Source organism: Medicago truncatula, chromosome 4 (genome assembly GCF_003473485.1).
Source record: "Medicago truncatula cultivar Jemalong A17 chromosome 4, MtrunA17r5.0-ANR, whole genome shotgun sequence".
NCBI lineage: Eukaryota > Viridiplantae > Streptophyta > Magnoliopsida > Fabales > Fabaceae > Medicago > Medicago truncatula.
In genome coordinates this window covers 43,491,287-43,517,391 of record NC_053045.1, presented here as the reverse complement: position 1 = coordinate 43,517,391, position 26,105 = coordinate 43,491,287, and the positions used below count along the sequence as shown (strand labels likewise).

The window sequence follows — 26,105 nt, the reverse complement described above, 5'->3', positions numbered from 1 at the left end:
AAATAATGTTTTCGAGGGACTAAACTTAAAAGTTAATTATTTTGAAGGAACTAAAACCATATTAACAAAAAACAATTCATCTAATTATTCAACCAATACTACTTTCAACGTGTTTGAATTCTCCACGCCAAATCCTCCATGTCACTCTCTTAAGGAAATAGATTCTCTCAAATGAAATTCTCTCAATTTGTCTTAATTGTTAAATTTAAACATTAACCGTTTGATATTTGTATCTAAACAATTAACTATTTGATTTTTTCTGATCAAGTAGCCTAATGATTATAATTTACTTTTTAAGGTGAATAAGCGAGGTGTCTGGAGTTCGAACTTCATCTCATATAATAATGCATTGTCCCTGCAAATTACGTCATATTCACGAGAACAACAATTAATTATTTGATGTATTCAATGAATGAGAGAGAAAAATTAGCCATGCGTATGAAAATAACTTGTACCAATATTACGATAACAAAAAAAAAGATATAAATCTATGTAAAAGATTGACTTAAATGATATATGAACGAAACAAAACAAGATGCATTTTTTTAGTAGATAGACAAAATGACAAATTACCATTAAAATTCACACACAACCGAAGGGATTAAAATTCATTTTTTTTTTGACAAATTAGAATTCAAAATTTGATAACGACATTTTTATCTATTGAATTATGACTTCCATTTTGAAAACGAGTCTTGTCACTTGTATGTATTTTTTCCCATAAATAATTATTTTATCTGTCTCAAAATAAATGTAATTTATGAGTTTTGCACAATTATTAAGAAAATGCGTGGTGTTGATTTTAATAGAAAAATACAAGGTTCATGTCCTAAAACAACACCCTTGTTAATTGCAATTAGACGATTGAAATACAATAAATAAAAGATGTTGCATGAGGTGCTGTTTGACACTTATGGTATTGGTCTGGAGGCAGGGGCATGCCTGTGTGTTTCGGCATGTATATGTCAGCCTCAAGGCCGGATCCTAAGTGGTTAGGGGTTTTTATTGGTGTTCAATGTATTTGAGGCGTCTAATTATATCTTTTTATGTATCCGCAAGCTTATATGCTTCTTGCATTATCTCGTCGAAAAATAAATTTTGTTATTAAAAAAAAATAAATTTAAGACAAACAAAAATAGTAAAGATAACAACATCTATTTTAAGACGGAGAAGTAATAAATGTAAAGCATAGATAAATAAAGCTCCGGCCAAAGTTCATCTACGACAGTTTCACAAATCTGAAACGACAAAAAGTAAAAAACATTTCCGACGCAAGAAAGCAAATCTGGAATCAGTGTCTTTTACTTTGTCCACCACTACAAAACACAACAACACACATCACCCACCCACCCAGCAGCACAAACAAAAACCCTAAAAATTCTCTCTTTTTTTTTATTAAACAAAACATCCTTTGTTTCTCATTCCTCTTTTCCCACTCACTCTCTCTCTACAACACAACACAGTATCATCTGTCACCTTCAATTACGACTTTTCACCACTTTCTCTCTCTTCTTCATTTTCTGTCTATTTATTAAATTAGGGTTTTTAATTTATTCGCTATGAATCAAACAAAAGACTCTGAACAAACTGAGCCACTGGCTCACTCTATGCCCCAATCTCAAGACCTTCCCAACGGTACTGCTTCTGACAACATTAACGATTCTGTTTCTGTTGTTGAAGATCAAGAGGTTGTTGTTGCTGAGGAGAATAAATCACCAATTGATCAACCAATGGAGGAAGATTCTGTTAATCCTGCTACTGTTTTCACTATCAGGCTTAGACAATCTAAGGCCAATTTGATGCATAAGATGAGTGTTCCTGAATTATGTCGTAATTTCAGGTTAGTCAGGGGAAATTTTCATTCAAAAAAAAAGATTTTTTTTCTTCTTAATTGCTGAAATTCTTGTATGTGTTGATTGATTCATCATGGTAGATTTTAACTTTGTTATAATTTATGAATTGGTTGAGCTGGAAATGTTTGAAGTGGAAAAAAATGATTTTGTTTCTTTGTTGTTGGAATTCTTGCATATGTTGATTGGTTGATGGTGGATTTTAGCTTTGTTGTGATTCGTGAATTGGTTGAGGTGGAAATGTTTGTAGTAGATTGTCACTTGATTGATCAGTTGGTTTATTTTCAATTGATGATGATAATTAGTATGAGTAGTGTTTTGTGACTCTTATGCTTTAAATAAAAGTTATTGGCTTTACATTGCCAGTTGGGTCAATGAGTTGTTCGAATTGATTATGATCCTGTATGGATAAACACTTATTTGCAGCTTATAGCACAAGTGGTTATCATGACAAGCACTTATGTATAAGCTATTTGTGATGATATTATGTATGAAGTTATATTGTTTTCGTATAAGCTATAAAAGCTGTTTTCATAAGCTAGTATCCAGTTATTAGCTTTACATTGCTAGTTGGGTCAACGAGTTGTTCAAATTGATCATGACCCTGTTTGGATAAACACCTTATTTGCCGTTTATAGCGGAAGTGCTTATGATGATAACACTTATGTATAAGCTACTTCTGTGATGATATTATGTAAGTTATATTGTTTTCGTATAAGCTATAAGCTGTTTTCATAAGCTATCTTAGAGAACTTGTGAAAATAAGTTGAAACCAGCTCATGAACAGTGTAATAAGCTGTTTTTAAAAGTTCTCCCAAACTATCCCACAAAACTTATGCTAGTAGATAAGCTCAAATAAGCCAATCCAAACAGACCCTATATTGAACCAAATTTGATTATTTTTTATTCTTCTGACTTTACACGGTGATAGTGTACGAGTGTGTTGACATACAATTTAGATTCAGACATTTTATTCTTGGTCTTCCAAACAACCTTCTGTGAAGTGAATTTGTTTGTGTATTATTTTATGTTCCATATGGTTTATGTATTTTAATAATTTTGATGTTAGTGACATTTATTTATTTTATCTTTCTGTTTGCAGCGCTGTTTCCTGGTGTGGAAAACTAAATGCCATAGCTTGTGCCGCTGAAACTTGCGCCAGAATTCCAAGGTTTGTGTTTTTATTACCCATTTGAACATGTTTCATTCCTTAAAATTTGACTATGTGTTACACATGTCTTTGAGAAGATTTTTATGTTTGTATTAAGATAGTTGAAGTGAATTTTCAAGGCAGAAAAAGCATACTCTATCGATGGATAAACATTTTAGGCCTTGTAATTCTATTTATAATGCTTATTGGCGTTTTGTTTTTCATAGTTCAACTGCTAATCCACCATTTTGGATCCCTATACATATTGTGATCCCGGAGAGGCCAACTGAATGTGCAGTATTCAATGTCATCGCAGGTATATAAATGTCATTGTTTCATTCTATTACAATGGATTTTCCATTTTTACTGTATTTTATGCCAAAATATTATAAAGTTTGATTTAAACTGCTGTAAAGTTTTCGTAGTTCTCTTGGATTAGCAATTTAAAGCTTATGCTAATAATATGAGGCAATTCGACCACACAATCTGGCATTAGTTAATATTGACACGTACTTGGATTTTTGGTTATAAAGTGTAGTTCCTAAAGAAGAAATCTTGTTATTATCAGACTTTGAAAATGTTGAATACATTGAATTCAACCCACCCAGGGAAAATCTTGAACTAGATAAACTTTATGAACATCAAACAATGCCATACATCTGTCTGTCCACTCGTTTTTAGTTGAATTGCTGTTGGAAAGTTATTGAAGGCACGCCATTACGAAGTTATTACACATAAACAGGATTTCAAAGGGGTTTTAACTGATTAACATGCAATTTTGAAGGATATTTTTGATGGAAAATGCAAATTTGTAACTATCAGTTCCTGTTATTAGTTACCCAAATATAAACAATAAAAAAGGCAGGCCAACGCTCAAGGCTTCCATCATGTTCAGGTCTGAAGATGGTCAAGGCTCAACCTTTGACCACCAGCTTAATATGACGTCTTTTATGATTTTAGCAGGAATACCATTACAATAAAAAGGCAAATTAAATCTGAATGCATAATATGTTCTATAATTCCTAGATTGCATTTTGTGGTCCTGTAGTAAACATGAAGTTTGCCGAAGCGTAAATTTTTCCCTTCCCTCAGATACGATGAATTATGTTAACCGACATTTGCTTTGCGGTTTTGTTTTCAGAAATATAATTTTTATAATTACATATTTTTTATAATTACATCTTCTGCAGATTCACCTCGTGATTCAGTCCAGTTTATAGAATGGTCCCCCACCTCTTGCCCTCGTGCATTACTGATTGCAAATTTTCATGGGAGGGTAACTATTTGGACTCAACCTTCTCAAGTAAGTGTGAGCTATTAATCTCATTACCTTGCTCCAAATGAGCTACCTATCTCATTTCCTTTCAATGTAGCCTATATTTCACATCTTTGTCTGTGTTATACTCCTCTGATAGTTTCTTCATTCAGGGGCCAGCTAATCTTGTTCGTGATGCTAGCTGTTGGCGGCGTGAGCATGAGTGGCGTCAAGATATTGCAGTTGCTACAAAGTGGCTATCAGGAGTGTCTCCGGTATGCAACTACATAGTCTTATGCTGATGTCATGTTCAAATATTTCCTGTATTTCTTTTGATGAAGTCTTGTAAACATTTTAATTTGTCTATTGTTTACCTTGAACTTTTGTGGTTATAGTCAAATAGTTTTCTTTACAGTATACATACTATGACAGAGTAGTTCAACAGTACAAAGAATTCTCTAATATGGTATAAAAAGACTAGAAAGAAGCAAATGGCTTTAGATTCTCAAACCGAATAGAATCACATTATTTATCAACTAATTATAAAGCCGCCCTTGAAGTGCTTTGTTATCATTCTTTTGCAATATTGTCTCATGTTTTCAGGTGTTTATTGTGATATACTTTTCATTCTGTTTCTATTTCTTTCTGTGTACAGAATTTCTTTTGATTGTTATAGTATGCAGCTTATGCCGAACTGTAGATCTTTTAATCATATTCCAATTCAAGTTAATAGTATATTTTGGATACCATTATTTTAGAATCGTGGAGATTCTAATCCCATATGATTTAAGCTGAACAAATCTATTATTCATGTCTTCGTTTTTTAATCTGAATCAACTTTTTTTTGAAAAAATAGTATAGGTGGCTATCATCCAAATCAAGCGCTACTCCAGATTCGAAGCTTACATTTGAGGAAAAGTTTCTTTCACAGCAATCTCAAACTTCAGGTCACTTATCCCGTTTACATGTTTCTGGTTGCCTTTTATTTGTGGTACTTTAGAGATGTAAGTTTGGGGAAGGGAACAGTCGCCCAGTTGGATGGTTGAACCTCTGAGATCAGATTCAAGTTTCAAAACTTGGTCTATTGTCGATTGGGCTACAAGCTTGTTGACTCAGATTGATTACATTTTTTCTTTCTCCAGTAATTTTGTTAGTTCCCAGTTTTGTATGATGGCACCCATCACCTTACAAGCCGGCTTTGTATAGATGAGTTGGGCCCAATATAAAAATCTAATACCCAAAAGCTAATAAAATTTTAATCAATTTAAAGGCCTTTCACCTCCTTGTTGATCATCAAAATCACTAAAAAATTGAAAAATGTGGCACCAGCTATGTCCCTTTTAATGTCTAGCCGAGTGGAAGTATTGGCTAGGTGTCGTAGTTGTGTGCACATCGTGTCCTCATACGTGTCAGAGCCAAAAAATATATTTTTCTGCTCCAACACTGGAATGGAGTGTCTGATGCGTGTTGTATGGGTTTCGTACTGTGTATGAATGTTGAGCACCACCAGCACGCGTCAGGTGTTTGACATGTGTTGGTTACTTGGACACACCTCAACCTGAAGTGTCATTGCTATTTAGATGCCACAGTGGGATCTTGATTTTCCTCTATTCGATTGCACATTGGTTGGTCATTCGTTAATATGCTATACATATTAAATATTAAATCCTTGTGTATCTGATGCATGCAGTTGTTTTATTTCAGCTAGATGGCCCAATTTCCTTTGCGTCTGTTCTGTGTTCTCATCAGGCTCAGTTCAACTTCACTGGTCCCAATGGCCTCCTAATCAGAAAGACTCAACACCGAGGTGGTTTCACACCAGTAAAGGACTTTTAGGTTGTGGGCCCAGTGGCATTATGGCCGGTGATGCTATCATAACGGATAGTGGTGCCATGCATGTGGCAGGTGTACCGATTGTTAACCCATCCACCATCGTAGTCTGGGAGGTCACACCTGGGCCTGGGAATGGTTTCCAATCATGTCCGATGACAAGTACAAAGTCTGGTGTCCCGCCACATATCCCACCCAACTGGGATGGTTTTGCACCTTTAGCTGCATACTTATTTTGTTGGCAAGATCATCTATTATCTCTTGCAAAGCAAGGGAAAAAGCTGACAGAGAAAAACATTGGTGATTCTGTACCTCTATACTGCTCACCAGTTTCAAATTTTTCGGCATATGTGAGTCCTGAAGCCGCAGCTCAATCTGCAGCAACCACTACATGGGGTTCTGGTGTAACAGCAGTGGCCTTCGATCCAACTCGCGCTGGTTCAGTAATAGCTGTTGTGATAGTTGAGGGTATGAAGCTGGTTCTGACTTTTTTTTTTTTCTTTTTTTTTATTCTTTTCCTCAAGCAAGCAGTTGAGGGTTTGCAGCTTGTTTTGTACTAGCATGTGCCTCTGCTGATTATTAATCTATTCCTCCATCTTCAATTCTTTTGCTGCATTCTTTTTGCCCCCTACTCTGTTTATTGCATTTTCGGACCACAACTCTAATATTGTAATTTTCTTTGATCTTTGCTGAACTTTTCTTTTTGTGGAGTCGTGATGAATGTAATTTAGGTTCATTGAAGCTCAATTGTATTTATCCTTTCACTTATCAAAAGTTTAAATCATGTTTTAGGAACTTGTGACCCAATTTTCCCCCACCAAAAATCCTCTACTATTCCCCCATTTGTTTTACCATCTACTGTTGCACTCCACTACATTAAAAAAGGGCAGCCCGGTGCACTAAAGCTCCCGCAGACGCAGGGTTCGGGAAGGGGTCCCACCATTTGGTGTGTTGTACACAGCCTTACCCTGTTTTTTACACAAGTGGCTGTTTCCAAGACTTGAACCCATGACCTTTCAGTTACATGACAACAACTTTACCGTTGCACTCCATTACATTCCTCAATTTAAATGATTATTAACTACTTTATATAAATATATCTATAGTCAGTCATCAGTTCTATTTTCTTTTGAGTTTTACCATCTACAGCTTATTCTTTTTTATGTTCAGAAATATAGTTCTATTTTCTCTCTACATTTTCTCCCGTTTTAAATTTTTCTTACACTTCCAGAGTCAAACTTACGATATTTGTCTATCTAACCTGCTTTTCACCTCGAGGTTGTGATAATGCTGATTGTAATGCATGTTTGTCAGAATATTATGCCAGTGGTTCCATGTGAACCGACACAGTTGATCTAAAAAATGATGCAAAGCTGATGTTATTACATTTACAGGACAGTACATGTCCCCTTATGATCCGGATGAAGGCCCAACAATTACCGGATGGAGAGTGCAACGCTGGGAATCATCTTTAGAACAGGTTGTTCTCCATCCTATATTTGGAAACCCTACCTCTAGTATGGGTGGGCAACCTCCTATGCAAACTGTCTGGCAGTCCAAGGTGGACCTGAGCATACTTCCCACAGATGATTTTAGGAATCATCGATCGCCCACAATTGGAATGGCTACTGATGTGCAAAAGGTATCTGAGCTTATTTCGGATAAATCAAAGCGTGTAAATTTTGATCCATTTGATCTTCCAAGCGATGTTAGGACCCTTGCACGAATTGTTTACTCTGCTCATGGGGGTGAAATTGCAATTGCTTTCCTCCGGGGTGGTGTCCATATATTTTCTGGTCCAAATTTTGAACAAGTAGACAACTATCAAATTACGGTTGGATCTGCAATTGCTGCTCCTGCTTTTTCTTCAACAAGCTGCTGTTCAGCTTCTGTTTGGCATGATACTATCAATAATTATACAATATTGAAAATAATTCGGGTTCTTCCTCCTCCCGTTCCTATTAGTCAAGCAAAGGCCAATTCATCAACTTGGGAGCGTGCAATTGCTGAAAGGTGAATGTTTTATATCTTTTCATTATGTGATATGTGAACTATGTCTTAATATTATTTCAGATCGACAGCTTCTGCTGATTTTTGATCCACTGCGTCAGGTAGCTGAAGTTTTGATTTGTTTCTTTTGTCAATGATTTTCATGAGTTTGCTAATATCTGTTAGTATAACAGGTTTTGGTGGAGCCTATTGGTTGGAGTTGATTGGTGGGATGCTGTGGGCTGCACCCAGAGTGCTGCTGAGGATGGTATTGGTAAGGATGCACTTGTTGTTCAGTCTGTTGAGTAAAATAAGTTAGCTATGTCTGTTGTAGTTTAATTGTAATTGAATCCAGTTACTGTTTGACGTGTATGCTAATTGCTAAGAACCTGTTCTGACAGACTCACTGCCAGACCATCCTACTGCAGAGTATTTATGGATCCAGCTAATTTGTTAGAACTATTATATATAGCTAGCTCTGTGCATACGTAACTAACTTGTAATTTCCCTTCTCCATGGTAAATTTGCATCACTGAGGTCTCTTAGTTCCGTTCCTTTCTATTATTTTATTTCACTATTGGAAAGAAAAGTAAGCCCTCCCCTCCCTTCCCCTGCTAAACCCTCAATCCAAACGCACTCTAAAGAATCGGTCATCCCTTTTATGAGTGTGTGGCCTTTAGACAAGTCCCAAGACAATGAACACACCTTCAGGGAAGTCCCGAGACAAGTAATCTGTGTCCACTTTTGCGGTTAATTTTTTTTTTTTTTGCTGTTATTTATTTAAGGCATCTTCTACTTAATGCTGTTTGTACAATGTACAGACTCAATGCAAGTTAGAACCTCCTAGCAGAATAGTTATAGATCTAATGATCTGTTAGGACTATTATGCATATTTCTCTCTTTCCCTGGCATTTGAGACCAACTTCTTTATTCTCCATTCTATAAAGTTTCTACTCTCTAGTAATTTTTCATAACAACTCCTTGCTACTACTACTATTATTATATTGTTGAAATTTGAGCCTAACTCATCCTTACAAAACCGGCTTGTAAGGGGAGGATTGCCTCTCATTATAAACTCATATCAAGAGTCCTATCTATCCAACGTGGGACTTGGGTTTTTCCCAATTATTATTATTATTATTATTATCACAATGACGTCCTTTCTCTGTTTTGATCTGTTCAAGTTTGTTCTAGAGAAAGAAAGGATGATATGATGTCATGTTTTATATGTACATTGACAAACAATACTTTCTTTTCCTGGTTTCAGTTTCACTTAACAGCGTCATTGCGGTTTTGGACGCGGATTTCCATTCTCTTCCTTCTGTGCAGCACAGGCAACAATATGGCCCTGTATGTTATTGTTAACTATCACTATTTCAGCATTCTGTTGGTGGCTTTCATAGTTTTTCCCTCTTCGTTGTCAATTTCGCCATAGTTAGCTCCAGAGCAGTTTCATTGTTTTTCTGCTAACTGTGATGAGATAGTACTTTGTTTGGTCAAGCTTTTCATGGATATTGCTTAATCTGGATTTTGGACTCAAAAGCAAATACTTATTAGAGAATCTTTTATTTGTTGAAATTGTACTTGCATCATCAGGCATAGCCACTATATGTACTGTTTGTCCTCACTAAATAATTTGTAGATGACTAAGAGCTTAATTTGATGTTTGTTGTCAGTTAAATGCTAAAATCTCTTAAAACGTCCATGTGAATATAATTTTTGAACTCCAGAAAATCTAAGGTCCAATTTTCAACCAAGCATGCTCCATTCTTTTGCCGTGCCTTTCAGCTGAGATAATTCTCATTATAGTGTAAACAATATTGATTTTCTTCTATTAGTTTCTGTTTAAAGTAGTATTTTCAGATAGATACGTGATAGCATCTTTTTATGTCACAGCTTTTTAACCTAAATGAACTTGTTTCTATATGATTGCAGAGTCTAGACAGGATAAAGTGCAGGCTACTGGAAGGGTCTAATGCGCAGGAGGTCAGGGCTATGGTTCTTGATATGCAAGCCAGGTTGTTGTTGGATATGCTCGGGAGAGGGATTGAGTCTGCATTAATAGATCCTACACAATTTGTGCCTGAGCTTTGGCAAGCATCTGGCGAAACACTATCCAACATTGATTCTGAAACCATGGCTGTCGAGCCTGCATTGGTTCCTTGCGTTCAGGTCTGATTTGGTTACAGTATGGAAACTTGTGTTTCTATTTGGTTATTTATAAAATAAAATATAAAATGCAATTTGTTGTGCTTCCTAATTGGTCTTTGTCATTTAGCATACTTCTCATCTGTGCTCTCTTCGGTCTTGCCATAGCATAGTTGTTAATCTTTGACAGTGGTGCGGAGTGGCCAACTGAAAAAATGCTATGCCTGAGATTACATAAAAAATGTAATTATACTTCACATACTAAATGCTCGAATATATAATTGAAGCATCGTCAATAATCTCAAAAATGCTATGAAGGGTTTTAAATCCCCTTTTCATTCTGGTGGGGGGAAAAAAATTCCATTATTACACAAAAATTGAGGGGGGCAATTTACTCAAAATTAGAACCACATTTGACTATGGCATACTCACATACTTTACCGTGGAGCATGAGTGAAAGGGACAGACATCACTATTTCCCAATTCATTTATCATTTCATAGAGGACATGTGAAGGTAGTAAAAAAGTTACATGGTCAAATTTGTGAACTTCATGAGATGATAAATAAAAATGGTGCTAAAGATTAATGTTTTTAAAACATGAGCGTTTGGCAAAAAAAAGTTAATTTAGCCTAAAATCCCCCCTCTTGTGAACCAAACATATTTTTAATTAAAATCCCTCCCCTTTTTTGAACTAAATATATATTTTATTAAAATACCTCCCTTCCGTTGAACCAAACAGACCCTAATGTGGGACTTGGGTTTTTTCCCTTTTTCTTATTGTGAATGAGTATCATGAATTCAGTAATTTTTATCATTTTTTAGGCTGCATATGTAATTAGATATATAGTACATAATAAGCGATGTTGCATATGTGCGGGTACGGTACCCGGTACGAGAATACAGCACATTTTAGAAGTAAAGGGTACATCAATAAAATCACGAGTTTGGGTATATAATATAGCATGAGAAGCACTAGAATGCTTGCATTTAATTATGTTTTTGTAAAAAAATATGCTTATGAATCTAACTGAGTGTGTTCATACATGATGGAACCCTTCAGAGTTTTTTTTTTTTTTGCTTCTTTGTGAACTGTTCTTGAAGGCTGTTATACATTTTATTGTCTGTAGTTCTTGTTTCTTATTTGTTTTAATCTTTGCAGGCTTATGTTGATGCAATTCTTGATTTAGCTTCACATTTTATTACACGTTTGCGACGTTATGCAAGTTTCTGCCGTACGTTGGCTAGTCATGCTGTGACTGCAGGCACTGGAAGCAACCGCAACATGGTTGCCAGTCCTACCCAAAGTTCAGCAACTCCTGCAACAAGTCAGGGTTAGTGTGCACATATCAGATATTATTTTTGAGTTTAAATTGATTTGCAGATCCATTTTTCTTAGGAATGCTCTAATGGATTCTAATGTTATAAAAACTATGAATGGACTTCCTTGTTTACAATAATCTACTCTGTGGGGTCTATGAATCCAGTCTCTGATTAAAGGTTTGGAAATTATACAGACCCATTCAAAGGTTTTTAACTATAAAGAACATATTTGAAAATTCTCCAAAAAGTACTAGGGTGTAGAGATTAATTTAACTTGTTTTTAGTTATATCCAGCTTTCTTTATCATGCTTCGGTATGGAGGTTCTCTGCCTGCAACCAATATAGCTGTTTTATTTTGGATTAAAAAATTATCCTTGGGGATAATCTTCTGGTTGGGCTTTTGCTGCATAGATTTAGTGCTTCTCTTCTAATGGTGATAGAAAATAATTGTTTTTTTTAGGGGAGAAAATTTATCTTCTCTGAATTGTATTAATGATTTTCTCCATCTGTGTGATCTTTTTTGTCTTAAAATTTAAATATCAAACTCAAATGCAAATGATATTTTCCAGGAGGTCAAAATGGTAGCACCAGCTCAATGGGAACCGTACAATTGCAAACGTGGGTACAAGGGGCTATTGCCAAGATTAGCAACACAACTGAGGGAGGGTCCAACCCGACCCCTAACCCCATCAGCGGTCCTTCATCATTTATGCCTATTAGCATTAATACAGGAACATTTCCTGGAACACCTGCAGTTAGACTTATTGGGGACTGTCAATTCCTTCACAGACTATGCCAACTTTTGCTTTTCTGTTTTTTCTTTCGACGTACACAAATTCCTCGCTATATGGGGGCTGCCAATAGAACTAATGATTCAAATACACAGAAGTCTAATGCTCCTGCTTCTGGCAAAGTGGAGGAGATCGCAAAACCGGTTTCAGCTGTGGCCAAGTCAGAAGACGGACTGACGGGGCGAGCTGGTCAGCTTATATCTGGGCCAAAAGGAGGTGAAGAAGCACCTTCTGGACGTTCAAGATTGGGTAGTGGAAATGCTGGGCAAGGATATACGTTTGAAGAGGTATTTAACTATAATGTGATAACTTTTGTGACTTATCTGAAGGCTCCGAGTTTTTTATTATTTGTGACTTACATAAACATGTTTCTAGAGTTGTATTCTTAGTTTTACCTGCCGTGGTTATAAAGTAGACTGCAATTTTACTATTCTTTTCTCACTACACGTATAATGCAGGTGAAGGTGCTTTTTATGATGCTTATGGAACTATGTCGCCGAACATCTACCCTGCAACACCCATTGCCAATATCTCAGGTGGGGAGCAGCAACATTCAGGTTCGGCTGCATTATATTGATGGAAACTATACTGTACTGCCTGAGGTTGTGGAGGCATCCCTTGGTCCGCATATGCAGGTAACTTCATAGTTGATTTCAACGTCATGCTTTCAATAGTTGATTTGCTTTGGTGATGTATTTAATTAGGCTGGAAGATAGCTCAATTACATTTCTGTACATGATGATTCCTTTTTACAGCACAATTTATTTCTGATTCAGTGATGCAATCATGCAACAGAATTAGTTATAGATTATTTTGGTGCTGTTGATGATTGGACATTAAACTTTTGATTCCTAGTCAGTTGTTTTTGTTTGGTTCTTTCGTTTGAGCATGCAACCTTTCTTCCAAAACCCTTGCTGAAACAGAATTCATTATGCAGAATATGCCCCGTCCTAGAGGTGCAGATGCTGCTGGTCTTCTACTACGCGAGCTAGAACTCCACCCTCCATCAGAAGAGTGGAATAGGCGGAATATGTTTGGCGGACCATGGTCTGATCCCGATGATATAGATTGTGCAAATGATCAACCTAAAATTGTTTGCTCTGACCCACTTGATCTCAGCTCAACGGAGCATTGTGATGCCTATGATGGAACCCATCGCTTATGGCCAAGGAAGCGCAGGATGTCTGAAAGAGATGCAGCTTTTGGGCTGAACAGTTCTGTGGGCTTGGGTGCTTATCTTGGTATCATGGGATCTCGAAGAGATGTTGTTACCGCAACATGGAAAACTGGCCTTGAAGGGGTCTGGTACAAGGTTAGAAATTAAATCTAGTTCACTTTTATTGTTTGCTGTGTGCATTTAAGGGTTACATGACTTTGAAATGCTTATTTTTTGTTGGTGAAAACTTGGGAATTGTTTGTTATTTGGGCGATTTTATAATATCTGAAGGCTAGAAAAACTGTCTCTGAATCTTACAGTCAACTTCGGGATTCAATTTTTTGGGTGCATTGTAAGATTTGTCATTTATATTTTTTGTAGCAGTGTGAAAAAATATTTTTACTGTTGCGCACAATGCTCGAACACCAACACAAGAGCACCGACGCAAGAACACCACTAGCATTGCGTTGGTGTTCTGCAATGCTAGTGCTTGTGTGAGTTGCAAAATAATACTGATGAACCATATCACTTGAAAGAAAAAGCCAGACATGCCGCGGGTTTGGATTGATCTACGTATAACAGATGGAATCAGCGACTGTGAGCAACTGAGCATCCTGGTTTTACAGTGTTTAGTTTTGTCTAACGTTTAAACTTGGGGGATGAAAGAGTAGACATTTGACTCTGTACCACTTTTTCTGAGTGACTTTAGCAATAGGTTAATTAATTAGTCAATAGTCCTAGGATGACTTTTACATCTCTAACCGATCTCTCAATCTAAAAGGGAATTTTAGTTGAAATGTGGATAAAGTGTAAGCTCCGTGCAGTTATTTGCTGAAATCCAAAATAACATTCTGGGGACTTGGTAGTTTGTATAGTGAGTTCAAGCATTACTTGATCATTTGTTTAATATCATGTGAAAACCACTTGAGTACTTGACCTTTTTGCTGTTTTTAAATTAGTGTTTGGTCAAATATTTTTATCCCCGATATGATTTTTGACATTAAATAAAAGACACTTGTTTGATCTTTTGAACTTTTTAATAAAAAGAGTCTGCACGTGTCTTCTATTTTGTGACTGTTTATTTCCATGGTGCAGTGCATAAGATGTCAGCGGCAGACTTCTGCTTTTACTTCTCCAGCTTCTACCACCTCTCCGAGTCAGAGTAGCAGGGAGTTGTGGTGGATCAGCCGATGGGCATATGGCTGCCCAATGTGTGGTGGAACATGGGTTCGAGTTGTATAGATAACTCCATTATGGTATTATTATATTGTGAGTTTTACATATTGGAAATTGGAGGCTTGCATATATTTATGCTTAACTATGAATGAATACTCAGATGGAATGCTGGCAGGATTTGTACAGAAGAGGTTTAGGTTTGCCTGACAAGTTGGTTGTCTGTACATATAAACATTGTTATTGATGGTGGCCACTGTTTTGAGTTCGAGCATTTTTTTTCGTGCTGATAACTCTGCGTGGTTTCAATCATTTAAAAATCCATTTGTTCCAATCTCAGTTTGTTTTTGGGGCATTCGTTTTTGTCTTGTAGCCTGCTCCATGCCAAATATCGATCGATGACTTTTACTGATGTTCAGTAATCCAGATTGTAATCTCTGATGAAGTAGAATCAATTTGTACCTGATTATTTCGCGCATGCTGATGTAGTGGTGCTTTTACCGGTAGGATTATTAAGAGGTTACTACTGTTGAATAGGATATTAAAGGGTTCAGTTGTCACTTAACAATCCCTGAGAATGAGAAGGCTGTGCATCGGTTTCCCAAACTCATCAATGTACCGATAATATTCACCATCTCATCAATGTACCTGGTCCTATAGTTATTTGTTCAACAGAAACCATGTAATTATTAGTTTAGTTTAGAAGTGGTATGGATTATTTATTTATTTTTTGACAATGTAGTATGGAGTTTTTTGTCATTTGGTGCATTGCACAATACAACGGGAACTGGTACTGCCTGTTTGTTGGACATGCACTTATATTGCAGTTCTAGTCTAGCCTGGCCAAAGGGTTGTTTTCAATGCTGTCTAAAGAAATATTTTTATGTTTAAAATTTAGTTCACTCACGCGAAAGGTTCAATTCTTTACAATGAAATTTGAAGTAGAATCTATCAACGGATGGCTTTCGACTCTGTACTCGGTCATAGCGGGATCTTTTTCTGTCGAACTCGTTTGGTTGGCCATATTAAATTTTTATTGACATTCGTTCATTGTAAAGAACGTTATTTATAATTTGAGTAGCCATCTTAGTTCCTGAACTGATACTCCATCTCAAATACCTTCATTTGGAGAACGTTGCCAGTTAATGTGGTTCAATGCAGCTTGAGGGATTAGTTTATGTAGTTGTGTGTGGATGATGTTTGGTTCATACAAAATTTTGGTTCATAAATTGAAGTATTAATTTTTCCATTAATTGATTTGATTTGTTTGGATGTCTGCTAGTAGTCCATAAAAATAATAATTTAGTCCTTAATGTTCAAAAAAAGAATTAAGGTGAATTCTTCCTCAAAAAAACAAATTAAGGTTCATTACAAAATACTATAAATGACTAACTCTCTTACTCCTTCCTTATCCAACTTCTCCATTAACTTGTTTGGGTTGATGGAATTTGATAAAATGGAGTTGGATGAAGTCATATTCCCTTGTTTAGATTTGTAAAAATTAAATGGAAAATATAGAAGAAAATCTCCAAAGATACTAAACTAGTAAACTGGCTAAACACAAGGGAAAAAAAATGGAAAAATCAAAGCATTAAATGTTAATCAATTTAATAAAAATCAAAGTATGAAGTGTTAATCACTTTAACAAAACTGAGCCTAACAAGTTAAATAAGTAAGGGTTAAAATGTATAACTTTTTCATTCGTTTCAATTTTTAAATAGTGGAAGAGTAAATTTTTTTCATTCCGTTATAAACTATTCAAACAAAAGATTGAGATCTTTGTTCCATTTCCTTTAGCTCTATTTCATTTCATTCTATAACGCTCTGTTCGTTTTATATATCCAAACTGAGTTGAACTTCGCAACTTCCGGTTTGTCAAACTTGTTGCGACAAATTAATCTCTTTCAAAGGTATCTCATCAAATTATTCTCCTTTAAGTACAAAACAACAAAATTTCCTTCAAACGCTTATGTTCTTGTTTTTGTTTTTAACATTCATCCCTTGTTCTCTCAAAAATATATATTTATCACTAATATTTCATAAAAACGATGATGTTTTTCTCTATTTTATGTCACACGAGTTTGTTAACACTGCTTCAATTTCAAATGAGTTATGTTATGATTTTTAACCAAAGAATTAAAAGGGGATTTTTTTAGATAAAAGATTAAAACATGTTAAATAAGGTAAAAGATTAATATGCATTTTTTTTTTGTTTAAGATAAAAGATGAGAAATATATTTAAATAATTTATCGAGTATATATATATATTTTGACAAAATTTATCGAGTATATATATGTTTGCTTATTCCTTAAAAAATAAATAAAAAATGTTTGCTTATTTTATTCAGAAACCTTATGCATCAAAATTCTACTGGTTTTTGGAAGGTTGAAAGTTGATGCGCAGTAATTACTAACAAGAAAATCAATTTGATTTTGGTTTGGAAAGAAAAGCACTGAATCCACCACATTTCGCATTTGAATTTGAATATTGAAGAAGATGAGTCAAGGAAGTGGAGGAGGAGGATCTTCATCTTCTCACTCAGTAGCCTTTCGTGTCATGCGACTCTGTCGTCCATCCTTCAACGTCGACCCTCCTCTTCGTATCGATCCCGACGACCTCTTCGTCGGTGAAGACCACTTCGATGATCCCTCCGCCCCTTCCTCCTCCGACCTCATTGCTCCCGATTCCGATCCCAATTATCGCAATAGATTCCTCCTTCAACACTTCTCAGATTCTATGGGTCTCTCTGGTCTCCTCGTTCTCCCTCAATCCTTCGGGTACGAAGGTTCTCTCTTCATTTTCAATTACCAATTGTGATAATTATTATTTATTTTTGAAATTTGTTTAATGCAGAGCAATTTACTTGGGAGAAACTTTCTGTAGCTATATAAGTATTAACAATAGCTCCAATTTTGAAGTCAGAGAAGTTATTATCAAGGTTAATCTATTTCTTTTAATTAACTTTCATACTGTTTAATTACCTTTTCTTTTTATTTACTCATTGCTTTCTTTTTGTTTTAAGTCCTTTCAGTACAAGTAGATTCCTATAAGGACCTGTTTGGTCAAGCATATTAATTAAGCGCTTATTGCACAAATACTGTTTAAGTATCAGCTAGTTTAATAACAAGATATCAAATAAAGTCAAATTGTTTTCATATAAGCTTTAACCTGTTTCATAAGTTATAATGAAGAACTTATCAAAATAAGCTGAACACAGGTTACAGGCATGTCATTACCTGTTTCCATAAGTTGTCTCAAACAGTTCGTAGGTGCTTATGCCAATAGATAAGCTTGAATAAGTTGATCTAAACAGCCTCTAAAATTGTCTTTAATCATCTTAAGCTGAAAAAGTGCATATGCATGAGGGGGTCTCAACTAGTGTGAGACACAAGGTGGAGACACTGAAGATTTTCCCATAAAAATAGGATTGGAGAGTTTTGGATGTACTTACAGAACACCTCCAAGAGCGAGCACCAAATGTATGCTTTTTGTAGATGATATAGTCCTACTTGGAGAGTCGAAGGAAGGATTAAATGGGAGGTTGGAGTCTTGGAGACAAGCCTTAGAAACATATGGTTTTCACTTGAGTAGAAGCAAGACAGAGCATATGGAATGTAATTTTAGCAAGAGGCGAAGTGTTTCTAAATTCTAGCGACATTAGAGAGAGAGAGAGAGTTCGGGTAGCACCTATAGTAGAAAAGATGGTAGAAACTAGACTTAGGTGGTTTGGGCATTTAGAGAGAAGACCTGTGGATTCTGTAGTTAGGAGAGTAGATTAGATAGAGGAGAGTTGGGTCACTAGAGGTAGGGGTAGACCTAGAAAAACTATAAGAGAAACTATTAAGAGTCTAGAGATAAATGAGTTGGAGAAAGACATGGTTTTTGATAGTACAGTATGGCGTCGTTTGATTCATGTAGCCGACTCCATTTAGTGGGACAAGGCTTGGTTGTTTTTGTTGTATCCAATTCATTATTTTAAACTTTGTAATTTCCAGGCTGAAATCCAAACAGAGAGACAGAGAATACTTCTTTTAGATACGTCGAAATCACCAGTTGAGACTATACGTGCTGGTGGGCGTTATGATTTTATCGTCGAACATGATGTCAAAGAGCTTGGACCTCACACGTAAGTTCTATCTCTCAACAATGTCCTTCTCTTAGGATATGCTATGCTATGCATTTTCGGTATTAATTTGATTGACCGAATGTCTTCCTTCAGGCTGGTTTGCACTGCATTGTACAATGATGGTGATGGTGAGCGTAAATATCTTCCCCAATTCTTCAAGTTTATCGTTGCTAATCCACTTTCTGTTAGGACAAAGGTATTCGCCTCTTTCTTTTTTTTAATCATATTGACTGAATTTGAATTGAAGTATTAGACAGTAACTGATGACTCACACACTTTCTGAATTTTTTCTTTTGTTGCAGGTCCGTGTTATCAAGGTATGTTGATAATTTGAATATACTATACAATCGTAAGTGTATATTCTTTTCCTAGACAAACTAGGTCATCTTATGGTGAATAACATGACTTATTGTATTCAATGATGTGGTACATTTTTGTTGGTGTTAAGAATTTTCAGATCACACCGCTTTCATTGATTGGGTTCAATATTATTTGCAAGTACGAGATTTAATAATAAAAATGCATGATGAAATGTATTTTTTTAAAACCAACAAAAAAAAGACTCAGTAGCATTACTTTATCCACAACTTTCCTATTATTTGTGGCGTCAAACACATTTTCATCCGATGCTGTTGAGGTCAGTAACAATCAGTTCAAAGAAATAGATTTTCTTGATAGACCAAGGCAAGACAGTAAATAATTAAATATGTATACAGCAGTATATATGTATTTTTTTCATTTCAGACGTATCCTCCTTTAAACTATCATTTTTTTTGTAGTTTAATGCATATTATCATTAATTTCTTGATAGCCTCCCAGGGAGCATAAACTTGAATTTAATTATATACTGTCAGTAATGAATCTGGCTAGCAGCCAGTCATAAAACACCATGAGCTTTGTGGAGGAAATGGTAAAAACAACATTTATGATTTTTCACTATTTCCTTCGCAGAAAGTTGAAAACAGGAAATAAATTGTAAATAAGATGATACTTTGAAATTATCTCCCTAGTTGTTTTACCTTTATTCCTTTAAACATTGATTAGCCACCCTTCCCCTGTTATTTTTCCAAAAAAAGCATTGAAACGTTAAGCTACCCCTGACTACAAACATATTTACGTAGTTGTGTCTGTTATCAGTATTCAGATTTGAAAATGTCATGTTTTGATCTTCAATTCTTAAGGCTTTAAGGAAATCATACCTGCTTTGTAAATTGAATTGCCCACCCTACCTGCCGACTACAGTTGTGCATCAGTTTATCTCCTTGACGTGTCTCAGGAAACTACCTTTTTGGAAGCTTGTATTGAAAACCATACCAAATCAAACCTTTTCATGGACCAAGTTGATTTTGAACCTGCTCAGCATTATAGTGCAACAATACTTAGAGGTGATGGGCCTCATACTGAGAAAGATAACACTGCAAGGTCAGTGCTTTGCATTTCTTTTGGAGTTAAACACTATAAAATAAACAAATGCTTTGTTTTTTTTTCTTTCTGACCACTTATATTTTGACTCATCTTGTGTAAATATATTTTATTGTTATTGTTATTGATTATATATTAGCTTGAATTCAGGGAGACATTTAAGCCGCCAATACTAATAAGATCTGGTGGAGGAATCTACAACTATCTCTATCAATTGAAGTCATCATTGGATGATTCTGCCCAAACTAAAGTTGAGGGAAATAATGTTCTTGGTAAACTCCAGATAACATGGCGAACAAATTTGGGTGAACCCGGTCGCCTGCAGACCCAGCAGATATTGGGGACTGTAAGTGTTTTTTCTTCTAAAATGATGATCCATATTTGAATTGATTATCTGGTGTGTTGTAACCTTGTTAAATATCAATAAACAATAACCAAGTTGATGGTTAAGCTTCTTTGGTTCTATAGAACATTCATCTGAATCTAGCATGATATATTTCATTTTTCCCCTTCACTTTCGAAACGATAAAGGTGATTACATGTTTCATATTCAAATCACGTTAGATGCACGCAAACTTAGTAATTAAAATTTAATTTTTTAATTCCGACTTCATTTTTCTAAATTATGATTATTTAGTTCTCATACACCAGTATTTTGTCTGGAAATGTTCCTTTGCAGCCAACAACAAAGAAAGAGATTGAGTTGCAAGTTGTTGAAGTTCCATCTATCATTAACCTTCAAAGACCATTCACGGTAATTTATGATCCAACGGCACACATTATAAACCAGAAAACTGCATCTTAGATATTCTAGGTTTAGGGCTGCTTAGTCATTTTTCATCCTATGCAGCATCTAGCTATTGGTAGAATTTATTCACCATCTTAGGGTACTAGAATCGTTATTTTTTATCTTGTTCTACTTTTGATCCTCAGTTTTAGTGTACCACCAACAGAAGAAATTAGAAATGTGGAAGCTGAGTTTGATTGCTTGTTCTTTGCAGCTAAAATTGAATCTTACAAACCTGACAGAGAGAGAGCTGGGCCCATTTAAAGTTAGTGTATCCCAAAATGGTTCATCTGGGGAGACCGCTGTTATGATTAATGGCCTTCAATCAATGGTAATGCATTCTCTGTGGATCATCTCTGCCTTGGATTGTCAAGAGTATAACTTTTCCCCCCTGATACTTGGTGTCTTTGTATCACAATTTGTGTTCGGACTAGAGTTTTGATATTGTCATTGTGCACAATCCTTTCTCTTGAAGTTTTATTGCAGTTGACTCTAACATATGATGTTGGAATCTATGCACAGGTTTTATCACAGATTGAGGCTTTAGGATCCACTAATATCCACCTGGTATGAATTTAAAGAATTCTGCTCATATATTATATAGCTGTAATAGTGGTAGTGGTATAGAAATTTTGAAATCATATTGATTAACAACATTTGGTCCGTAACCCTTGAAACTTTCATTTATTCTCTTCAGTTTCTTGTTACAAAATATCTTTTTCCACAAAATTACGTTTTACTGATCTTGTCTGAATGTTGATGGATTGGTCATTATCAACTCTTGGTTATCTTCACTTATTTTATAACTTGGGCCTTTTGGATTCTAAGTAACTAGAAATGCATCTCCATAGATTTAGCAATGAGGAAGGCTGTAGGCTGAACACACACACACACACACACATATATAGTCTTCAGCCGCTATTGATAATGGAACACTTCTGAGTTATAAAATGACTGATATATTTCATCCAGTCAATGAATCCACTTGGGTATCTACAGTGTCAATAACCACCTGCTCACTTAGCAGGTGGGCCTGGATTAGTTAGGGAAGATATTTGGTTAACAAAGGGAGTAATGAGGGAATCACAACAGATGGGCGCAGGGAATTTCTGAGCAGGAAATAATGAGGTAGGGGTGCTGCCGACCCCTTAAGGCCTTAGATAGTCCGCCAGTCAATTTCATTCTGTTTTTTAGTGCATTGGTTGTCTATATCCGTTGTAATAGCTCTTTGAAGTTTGGGTTGATAGTTTTTGAGATCAGTAGCTAGGATATTTTTCATGTTGAGATTTTAACAAAACTAGCACCTATCCAATATCTGTTTCAGTCATTTTGATTTCTTGCTATTGGTTAGGCTAATAATGATTTATCTATTTAAGCCTCCTTTCCAGAAAGTAATAACTGATAAAAGACACACAGTAGTAATTGTACAATGATTTAAAGAAAAAAAATTGTTCCAAATCACAAATATGTGCATTGCATGGGTTACAACTTACATTTACATCTAACTTCTCCTTAGAACGTGATTATTTTTTGTTTTATAATGGTAGCAATGTCATGAAATATGCAGAATCTCATAGCTACAAAACCTGGAATTCAGAAAATAACTGGCATTACAGTGTTTGATACGAGAGGGATGAAATCTTATGAACCACTTCCTGATTTAGAGGTTAGTTGTACAGATTGTTATGTTACTAGAGTAGGTTGACTTTGGTATTTAATCAATTTTTCTAAAAACATTTGATGTGGTGTGGTGCCTTTGCCCTTCAAACCCCAAAAGTTGGATGACATTCTCTTTTGTTGCAGATTTTTGTGGACATTGATTAAAAGCGTGGCCACATGAACCAGTTTGGTTAGAAATGGTTGACAATGTCATCTTTTCAAAAGGTTGATCTGCTGAACTCCACAGGCCGTGTCCTATATCATTGATGCGCCTAATCAGATCGGCCAAGTCCCCAATTTGTAGCCTTGATACTTTCTAGGCTCAGATTGCCTTCCAAGCCAGGGTCAATGAATCCTACATGATCACAAAGCCATATTGGACTGTCTGCAAACATCTGTAACTTAATTGTAGTATTGTGTGGTTGATTACGTGCTGTAAGAAGCAAAGTCCTTGCTTTTATTTATTGGTTCAAGGGGGATGGTTGTTTTGATTGTCAAAAGTATAGAGCCAATCTTTTGTGACAGTATATTTCTGCAACAGCTTAATTGTCATTCGCCTATAGAAAGGTTTACATCACAGTTTGTCATATTGTAGTAAATAGTCAATTACAATGATATGCAAGTTATCACGAAAATATTATCAATTTAGTATTATCTATAAGGAAACGATGAGGTGCTATGCTATTTGCAAACTATAATTAGAAGATAGATGGGGAATTACCTTGTACAAAAAAAAGTGGGGGAATTACACTACACATTTTTTATACCACCTTATAAAATATTTCAACAAATGCTTAGGTAATAAGAATAATTTGACAATTATGTAAATCATTTTCATATCAGTATATAATTGTTAAACTCAACAATCTAAGTGAAAACTTTGGGAACAATGTTGCCAAAAATACAGCACAAATTTTGTGAAACATGCATACGCACATCACTTGTAAAATACCAAAACATATAATGTTCTACTCAATTTCTTTCCTTGCACTCATGTTTCACTGTATTTCATTAGTTGTAAAAGGATTTTCATAATCCTCCATTAGCCTTCTATCAGTTCAATCATGTGAGGTATGACCCGAATAACTTACACAGCACTCAAATTGAACTAGAGTGTAAAATTTATGAGCAAAAAAAAAATACCGAAACAAAATTAAAAAGCTGAATTCAAAACTTAATCTTCTTGTTATTAATGTAGCAAATGACCTAGGTCATATTGAACTTCCAATCAGTATCATATATACAACAAAGTAGTCAATTAAGCCAACAGGAAAAAGGGAAAAAAGTGAGCAATCCTGAAAGTACTAGTAATAACAAAGGATTGTCTCCTCTAAATTATGTCGCTCTTAGAATAAATGAAGAAGAAAAGAAAAATGGTTATATAAATTTTTGTTGCCATGAATTGGATCATAGTATCATGATTAGATGAGTCAGGCTTGTGTACCCCAAGTGCACAAATTGGCTTCACTTCCATTACGTGGCATCATTGGTGGCTTCCTTGTTTGGGAGTCAACACAGAAGTTGGCCCCACACATAGCTCCCTCACTATCAATCGTTGCCACTGCCTTCAACTTCTTACTTGGATGCTCATAACTAGTTAGACCATGCTCGCTATGAAACATGCACCCTGCAATTTCATTCCATCCATTATTAAATTCCAAATAAAACATAACCTTCACATACTTCTCATACTGCTTTCATTTCATTGATACACACAATCAGTGTAAAAAGTTTTGCACATAAATCCAAACACATCCCCACTATTATGTCATTTTGTTATGTTAATTCTTGAAAAGGAAATGTGTAATACATTTTTACACTTAACATGTCAATTAAACTCATTTTGGAAAGGGAAATGAATATACCAGTAGGGAATGGTGCAAATGACTTAGAACAGCTTGCTTTAATAAGCTCCAAATTCTCAGAAATAACAACAGAACCATCAGCTGCAATACCCCAGAAAAGGTCAATTTGTCCATTACGATCCTGCTCAAACATAGCCAACATGTGGGCCATTAATCCTAGCATTACACTTACACATAAGAGCTTAATTATTAATAAAAGTACCATGTAGTAAATTATTAAGAATAGAGATATAAATTATAATGAAAGTGATTAAAAAAGTGGCTTACTGATGCAACAAAAACAGTTCCATCTTTGTCATCATAGATGATAAATCCAAAACTACCATCAAGTTCTTTGAGGACTTGATCTGCAGGGAATGGACCCCTGTCACGAAGTGTCCTATAAGCTTCAATGATGAAATTTGCCTCATTGGTTCCCTTTGATAGCCCATATTGCTTTATTAGCTTACTCAGGTTGTTCAAGCTACCCATGAAAGCACAATATATGTTATCCAAACCACAAAATAACCTGCATAGCACATATTTTCATGAGAAAAACTTAACACCAATATGAGGTACATAAGGACTAAAATAAATATTACACATATTATTTGCAATTTTATTATAAACAAATTTTGCAAGGATGAAAAAACAAAAAGTGATATATCTGTAAGGATTAAAAAAACCAAAAAATTTACAGGGACTTAAACCAAGAAAATATATACTTGCATGGACAAAAACATATTAATTGAAACCTAAATTCACTGAATTCAAATCTGATTGTTACATACCCATGATGTTTGGAGGTATTGTTTGAAGGGGAATAAGCTAGAATAGCATCATTTCCAAAGTTCAAGGAGAAAGCATTGGAAGGATTGAATGATGTGAAATCATGAAGGATTTCATGAGGAAGTTTAGACTTATTGGATGAATTCAATGGAGCTGGACTATTAAGCTCTTGAGGTGGATTAACCAACTTTTTCGTAAAAATTCCCAACATCTTTGTCTCTGTAGATAGGTTCAAATTCTCTTCCAATGTAACCACTTTCTTTCTCTTATCTTCTCCAAGAAGTGTATATATTTTCTCAAAGAAATGTACCAATATCAATAAAGCAATTAGCTGCAAAAAGAACATGAAATCTCTAATTAAGGTTTTACACAATTAACATGAACAAATATATGTGGGGGAGAAAAATGACATAGATTGAGGGAAATAAAATAATTTACCAAAATGAGTAATCTTTTAGATTTAGTAATATCCTTTGAAAACGGACATTGATAGGTAGAATGACTCATCCATGGCTAAATATATATAGAGAGAGAGAGAGATAAATAGATCATGTAATGCTGGCAGTTTTATCCAAATTATCAAACTAGTAAGCAGCAGAAGTTAAAATAGGTAACAAATTATTATTAAAAGATTTTTTTGCTTATAATAGAGTATGATATATTTGGTAGATGTTCTTATAATAGTTATTGAGAAACAGATTCTGTAGAAAATAATTTTCATTTTTATTGTTGGGTGATTGCAATAATAAAAGATAAGCCGAGTGATTTACGTAGACATAGCTATGTTGTTATCCAACAACATGTGACAGTGAT

At 35.2% G+C, this 26,105-nt stretch overlaps 3 protein-coding genes across 4 annotated transcripts; 2 read left to right on the top strand and 1 right to left on the bottom strand.

The window, feature by feature from the left end:
• The first annotated feature begins 1,222 nt into the window (after positions 1–1,222).
• On the top strand, positions 1,223–15,570 carry LOC25493186 (mediator of RNA polymerase II transcription subunit 16). 2 transcript variants are annotated; one of them, XM_039833597.1, is made up of 16 exons: positions 1,223–1,840; positions 2,953–3,021; positions 3,228–3,316; positions 4,191–4,303; positions 4,429–4,530; positions 5,112–5,202; positions 5,960–6,553; positions 7,480–8,098; positions 8,269–8,348; positions 9,342–9,424; positions 10,010–10,246; positions 11,384–11,555; positions 12,117–12,622; positions 12,794–12,970; positions 13,273–13,647; positions 14,587–14,733. In XM_039833597.1, exons 1-16 carry the CDS (start codon positions 1,560–1,562, stop codon positions 14,731–14,733), a joined length of 3,735 nt encoding a protein of 1,244 aa, XP_039689531.1. In that variant the 5' UTR covers positions 1,223–1,559. The 2 variants fall into 2 exon arrangements, with proteins under 2 accessions (XP_039689531.1, XP_013457064.1); XM_013601610.2 differs by having other exon boundaries at positions 1,224–1,840; positions 12,114–12,622; positions 14,587–15,570.
• A 1,439-nt stretch (positions 15,571–17,009) lies between these two features.
• On the top strand, positions 17,010–23,303 carry LOC25493185 (trafficking protein particle complex subunit 13). Its single transcript, XM_013601607.3, has 12 exons — positions 17,010–17,442; positions 17,519–17,603; positions 18,661–18,791; positions 18,885–18,987; positions 19,094–19,108; positions 20,068–20,213; positions 20,364–20,559; positions 20,893–20,967; positions 21,215–21,331; positions 21,523–21,567; positions 22,568–22,666; positions 22,804–23,303. The coding sequence occupies exons 1-12, from the start codon at positions 17,162–17,164 to the stop codon at positions 22,822–22,824; spliced, it is 1,314 nt and encodes a 437-aa protein (XP_013457061.1). The 5' UTR covers positions 17,010–17,161; the 3' UTR covers positions 22,825–23,303.
• A 522-nt stretch (positions 23,304–23,825) lies between these two features.
• On the bottom strand, positions 23,826–25,831 carry LOC25493184 (uncharacterized). The gene is made up of 5 exons (XM_013601606.3): positions 25,731–25,831; positions 25,295–25,623; positions 24,792–25,032; positions 24,525–24,645; positions 23,826–24,286 (listed from the first exon to the last, which is right to left on the bottom strand). Exons 1-5 carry the CDS (start codon positions 25,797–25,799, stop codon positions 24,090–24,092), a joined length of 957 nt encoding a protein of 318 aa, XP_013457060.1. The 5' UTR covers positions 25,800–25,831; the 3' UTR covers positions 23,826–24,089.
• Between the last annotated feature and the right edge of the window lie 274 nt (positions 25,832–26,105).